This window comes from Gordionus sp. m RMFG-2023, chromosome 1 (assembly GCF_954871325.1).
Source record: "Gordionus sp. m RMFG-2023 chromosome 1, tfGorSpeb1-WG-v2, whole genome shotgun sequence".
NCBI lineage: Eukaryota > Metazoa > Nematomorpha > Gordioida > Chordodea > Parachordodidae > Gordionus > Gordionus sp. m RMFG-2023.
The window spans coordinates 59,474,800-59,480,985 of record NC_088775.1 but is presented as its reverse complement, the minus strand read 5'-3'; the positions used below and the strand labels follow the sequence as shown (position 1 = coordinate 59,480,985).

The window sequence follows — 6,186 nt, the reverse complement described above, 5'->3', positions numbered from 1 at the left end:
TTTTTTTAGCAATAAATTTTGTGGCAGATTAATAAAACGCCAATTGAGCTTATGGGTGAATTATTGATGCCAATATATTACTGTCATCATATAGTGAAGAAAATCTATAATTTTTATTATATGCATATTGTTATGATCTTCACAAATAATAAAAATTGTATCTTTAAAAGAATTAATTACTTCTAAATGCCTCTTTAGGTTTGAACTGCTAATCTTTGAAGAAAATATTTTGTTTTTATATAAAGAGCATTTTGCATAGATCATTGTATGGTTACTTCCACCTGTTTCAAATAAAATACTTACGTAAATTATGAAATGGTAAAAGATTCTCATTCTCACTTTTATCTGCTGTCACATCAATAAAAGTAGATGTATCATCTTCTAAATCTATAAAGGAGGACATTATTAAAACCTAGAATTTATATTATAATATAATTAATAAATAAATTTAACGTGTTCTTACAAAAAATTTGGGAAATAGTTGAAATATAAAATCTGGTGGAATGGTGGTTGATAAAATATGATGTAGATAGATATTTTTTTTAAAATAATATTTAAATTTAAAATAATATTTAAATTTAAAATAATATTTAAATTTAATTTTCAAAATTTTTATTTTATTTATTGCTTTTTAAGTAAAAAAATAATTTTTAACACAATTTAAGGTAAGGATCTTAAATGAGAAAATTGACAAATTTAGGATCGAAACCAGGATCTGCGATCTTTTGATTCGATCCTTTAACAACTCTGATCAAATGCATATTATCTAATTAACAATTAATGAATGATATAAAATAAGTAAGCATAAAATTACATCTTTTGCCCAAATCTGAGATACAGGATCAACTTCTAAAAAGTTCAAGGGGAGACCGGGGATAGTGTTATCCTGGGTAGGTAATTTTTTCTCAAATAATTTTAAAACTAATAAACTTTGAGAGATTTAAAATTTAAACCAAATATATACTTTAATAAGATGCTTAATTGGGTTTAAAATTGTTTTGCAGAAAATTGTTTAACATCATAGATATTTAAAAAACAAAGACTATTTTTAGGATTATTCTCTAAACAAGTAATTGAATTCTTTATTATTTTATATAAATTAAATGAATGTAATAACATTAATACAAATTTTTATGAGACCTTACTATATATATTTATAGAATTTTATAATTTTTGTGGACTTCTTATAATTTATTAGATGAAAATTTTATTTATATAACTTTTACACGGAAAAAAATAACTAAAAAACATATAATAATATTTCTTTTTTAATTAACAATTTTCGAAGCGTAAAAAACATTATTATTTTTTTTTAAAAATAAAATACAAAAATATCTTCGACCTCATTTCTTTTTCATATAAAAATATAATATATCGTTGACATCATTTCTTTTTCATATAAAAATTCAATATATCTTTTACATCATTTCAAAATAATACAACCTTAACAAAAATCCTGAACAAAATTATATATATATATATATATATATATTTTTATATCACTATGCAAAAAAAATTAATCAGCGCATAAGCATTCAATAAATGATTCCCATAATTTTTTGTTTAAACAATATTTTTATGTCTGTATTTCTTCTTTATCACTTCATACACACAATCAGATCTTGATAATCTTCCCAGTATTGTTTTTAGAAGGTCGATTCTAACGTTGCCATCCTCCTTTCTTTTGGGCGATTTTCGTAGTATCCGTCATAACTTTTTGTCCTCCTAAAATAGTGTCGTTCCTCTTTTACGTTGGACATACGATGTACGTGGGTAGTGGTTGCTTCTTGATTACATGATTATTTACACCATTGAAACCATTGAAATCTACATCTTTATTAACCAGGAACTATCCTTACATATTTTCTTTTTTTTTACAATTTCCTCTTTCAACCATTTTTAAGCACTCTCTTCCGTAATTGATCCCTGTGCCGGACACCTTCACTATTATCATTAAATTTTACCCTATTTAATTTGTTTCCCAAATTTTCTATTACTACACCTTTCTCCCATTTTTTAGTACTTCCATATAATCTAATCCATACTAATAGTCCTACAGTATATTCCAACTCCCTTCTATCAATATCCTCCACAATTACCTCAGCTTGGATATTAACATATCCAAAAACATTCTTACCTTCCGGCCTATCATTTTTTCTGCCGGAGACAAATTATCATTACCCATCGCATTATTATAATACAAATACTTCATCCACATTTCTCCTTTTCCACTTTTGGTTTTCTTCAACCATCCTTTAGCCGTCGCTACCATCCGTTCCGCCTGTCCATTGGAACTGGGATGATACGGTGGCGTTAACACATGATATACACCCCTTTTTTCACAGAATCTCTTGAATTCTTCCCCGATAAAAGCTGGTCCACCATCCGATACTACAGTTTTCGGAATACCAAACTTCGACCATACTTTTTTAAAATGTTTAATCACAATATTCGCCGTTAACCCATGAATATCTTCAAATTCTATCCATTTGAAGAACGCATCTACACTTAATATATTCTTTTTACCTTCATATTCGAAAAAATCAACATGAACCCTCTCTCTGGTTCTACAACTTTTGGCCATGTACTATTTTTATCCCTACGGGGCATGTCAGACCATGCATTACAAATCTCACATTCTTTTCCCAATTTATCAATATCCTCGTTCATTTTCGGCCACCATACGTACTCTCTTCTCCATTGTTTCATGTGAGTAACTCCTTGATGACCCGCATGTATAACATTCAAAATTTTTACCCTCAATTTCCGGGGTATAACAGCTCGGGGTCCCCTCATAATACAATCGTCCACTATAGTTAATTCTGTTTCAATATTTTTGAAAACTTTATCATCATCTTTCCATGATCTTTTTTCCATTAGACATAATTTAACTACCGCTAATTCTCTATCTTTCTTGTAAACCTTTGTATATCTTCCCATGTCGTTGGGCTACCCTTTATACTTCTCATTATCGTACGTACAAGACAGTCTTTCCGATTATCAATTTTCAAAATCACCGATTCATCCAAACTTTTGCCAGCACCTAACCTTGACAAAATATCAGGTAACTGGTTCTCTTTTCCCCTTCGATATTTTAAATCCAAATCAAAACTTCCTACTAACAATAACCATCGCTGAAGTCGAGGCGATAACATCAACTCTTTGTTATCTTTCTTGAATAAGTGGATCAACGGCTTATGATCTGTAAAACAACAAACTTCCTACCTATAAGGTATTCACGACATTTCGTTAATCCAAAAATCACAGCTAAAGCCTCCTGTTCTATCATTCCATCTATCAAATGCAACATAGCCCCACCTACTCCTCTATTACATGCATCTACAGCCAAGACTACTTCCAGATCACTATTAAAACATACTAGAATGGGCTCTTTCCCAATTCTCTCCTTTAACGTTCTGAACGCAATCTCTTGTTATTCTTTCCATTCAAAATGTACCCCTTTCCTTAATAATTCATATAAAGGCGCAGCTATTTCCGCAAAACTCGATATAAACCGATGGTAATAATTTACCATTCCCATAAACGACTTGGACCTCTACTTTACTGGTCGGCCTATTCAAATTCGCAATACTCAACAAATTCTTATTTAACGGTTTTACCTCCATTCCATTAATCCTATGACCCAAATACGTCACTTCAGTTACTCCCAACACACTCTTTTCAGGACTCGCCTTTAATCCTTTATTTCGAATTCTAATAAATACTTCTTCTAGCCTATCATCATGTTGTTTCATCGTTATTCCTACAACCAAAACATCATCCCTATAATAAAAAACACCCTCTAAACCTTGGAAAACAGCAGCCATTGTCCGCCGAAAAATAGGGGCTGATACACTTAACCCAAATGGTAATCGACAAAATGTAAACAAGCCCTTGAATGTCGTAATCGTCAACAACTTCCTAGTCGTTTTCGCCATCGGTAATTGCAAATATGCACACGAAAAATCAATCTTGGAAAAATATTTTCCCCCTTTCAAACTGGCCAAGATTTCTTCTATTCGCGGTAACGGATATTTCACCTCTACCACCCAAGGATTCAAAGTCACCCTAAAATCTGCACATAACCTCAATTTTCCATTGGCCTTTCTAACAGGAACCAACGGAGTTGCCCATTCACTGTAACCAATAGGACAAATAATTCCATCTCTCACCCAGTTGTCCAACTCTTTTTCCATTTCCCCCCTCCATTCAAATGGAACTCTTCGCACCGGACAATACTGCGGTACAATCCTAATCTCTCCTCAAAAATTTCACTATAACCATTCATTAAAACTGCCACTGCAAGTTTCCAATTTTCCAAACTCGACAATTGTTCCTTTCCTTCCCCTCCATTAATCTCCTTTTCCTCTTTTTTTCTTACAAATTTCGCCTGAAAATTCTGTAACACTGGTATATCTTTCTTTTCATAATTTCAGTTCCTTATACATTTCATGACTAATAATTTTCTCCTCTATTTCTTCTGTTTTTGTAACTATTTTTATTTCATCATTATTTCGCTCATTAATACATTTTCTACAGGGTATTTCCTTTTTTACCTCTCTAGGATTGTCATTTTCCATAATATTAACACTTTGCAACAACTCAGTATATCTTACCTTTCTTTTTTAAACTGGAACTATCCGCGTTTGAGACATATTTTCTTTTTCAAACTCACTTTTCTGACTACCCATCACACCATTTCCAATGATTTCACTTTTTACATGACATAATTCTCGATTTTTTATTTCATCGTTCTAATCATTTCATCTCGTTTAATTTCATTTGAAAAGATACCCCAAAAATTATTTAATGGACCAATCTTAACAATCCATTCCCACCCCATAATCGTATCTACTTTTTTATCAACAATCCACAAATTTAAATATTTAACTATACCATTTATCACAAACGGTACTTCAATTTTTCCTAAAACCTTTATTTCCGATCCGTCAAACTGTTTAACTTTCATCTCTTCTTTAATTATATTCTTTCCCGGCCAATATTCACAAAAATTTTCATAACCTACGATCGATATTGCCGCACCTGTATCCAATAATATAGATATTTTTTTTACTTCCACAACTATTGCCACACGAGGACATTTATCCTTCTCACTTTTGTCCTCTAATTTTAAAATAGGGATTCTATAATCTTTTATAATTCCCCCATTTACCAAATTTACATTTTTTTTCTACTAAATCTTTCTTAACTTTACATCTCCATTCACACGAAATTTTATTTCATTCTTTAATGTAATACTCTCCATTTTATTACTTTCGCTATCATCTAGTCACCTCTCTCGACATTCTATAGCACTATGTCCTTCCTTTCTGCATTTAAAACATATAACTTCAACTTTATCTTCTTTCATCATATCATTATTTTGTAGCACTCTTACATTAGATGCCGGTGCTATGTATTTCACTGCCGGAAATGTTCTCCATTTATCGGTTCTCTTACATAACAATTCTCTTTAGCATGTCCCATTTTTCCACATCTTTCACATTGAAATGTTCTTTGATTATTTCCCATAATACGATACGTCGGAACATAACATTTTTCACTACTATGTCCAACTCCTCCACATCTATTACATTTAATCGGTTGCTTGTTAAACATTGCACCCTCAACACAATTTCTACTTATATGCCCAAATTCTCCACATGAATAACATTTTACATTTTGCATATTAATCTTCGGACGATTAAATCTATTTCGGAAAAAATTTTCTTTTCCCCAATTTTCCCTTTCATTTCTCTGCAAGTTCATTGACGTATTATACTCTTTAAAATGATCGTATTCCTTATCATTTCTTCGATCATCTCTTTTGGAATCCCTTTCATTATACCTTCTCTCACAATTTTCTCCATGACTACAATCATTTCGTTTATTATCTCTCATTCCACTTTCATCTCTATTTCTCTTTTATTATCAATATCTTTTCGTTCCCCTCCCGATCTAATAATATTGATACTTTTCCTCATTCCTTCCATCATATTTTCATTTAATATTTTCCATATTTCATCCTTTAAATTTAACATCTCTTTTTATTTTTTTCCGATGTATCATAATACCAATTATCCATAAACATATCACTACTACAGCTATAATACAATTATTTCTCTGTGGAACCATTTCCACATACTTTTGAGTTTTTATACTCCTTTTATAATTAAACATTTATTT

General features: G+C 30.9%; 1 protein-coding gene across 1 annotated transcript; it reads right to left on the bottom strand.

The window, feature by feature from the left end:
• Positions 1-5,421: 5,421 nt before the first annotated feature.
• Positions 5,422-5,901, bottom strand: LOC135928038 (DNA-binding protein HEXBP-like). The gene has a single exon (XM_065464362.1). It carries the CDS (start codon positions 5,899-5,901, stop codon positions 5,422-5,424), a length of 480 nt encoding a protein of 159 aa, XP_065320434.1.
• Between the last annotated feature and the right edge of the window lie 285 nt (positions 5,902-6,186).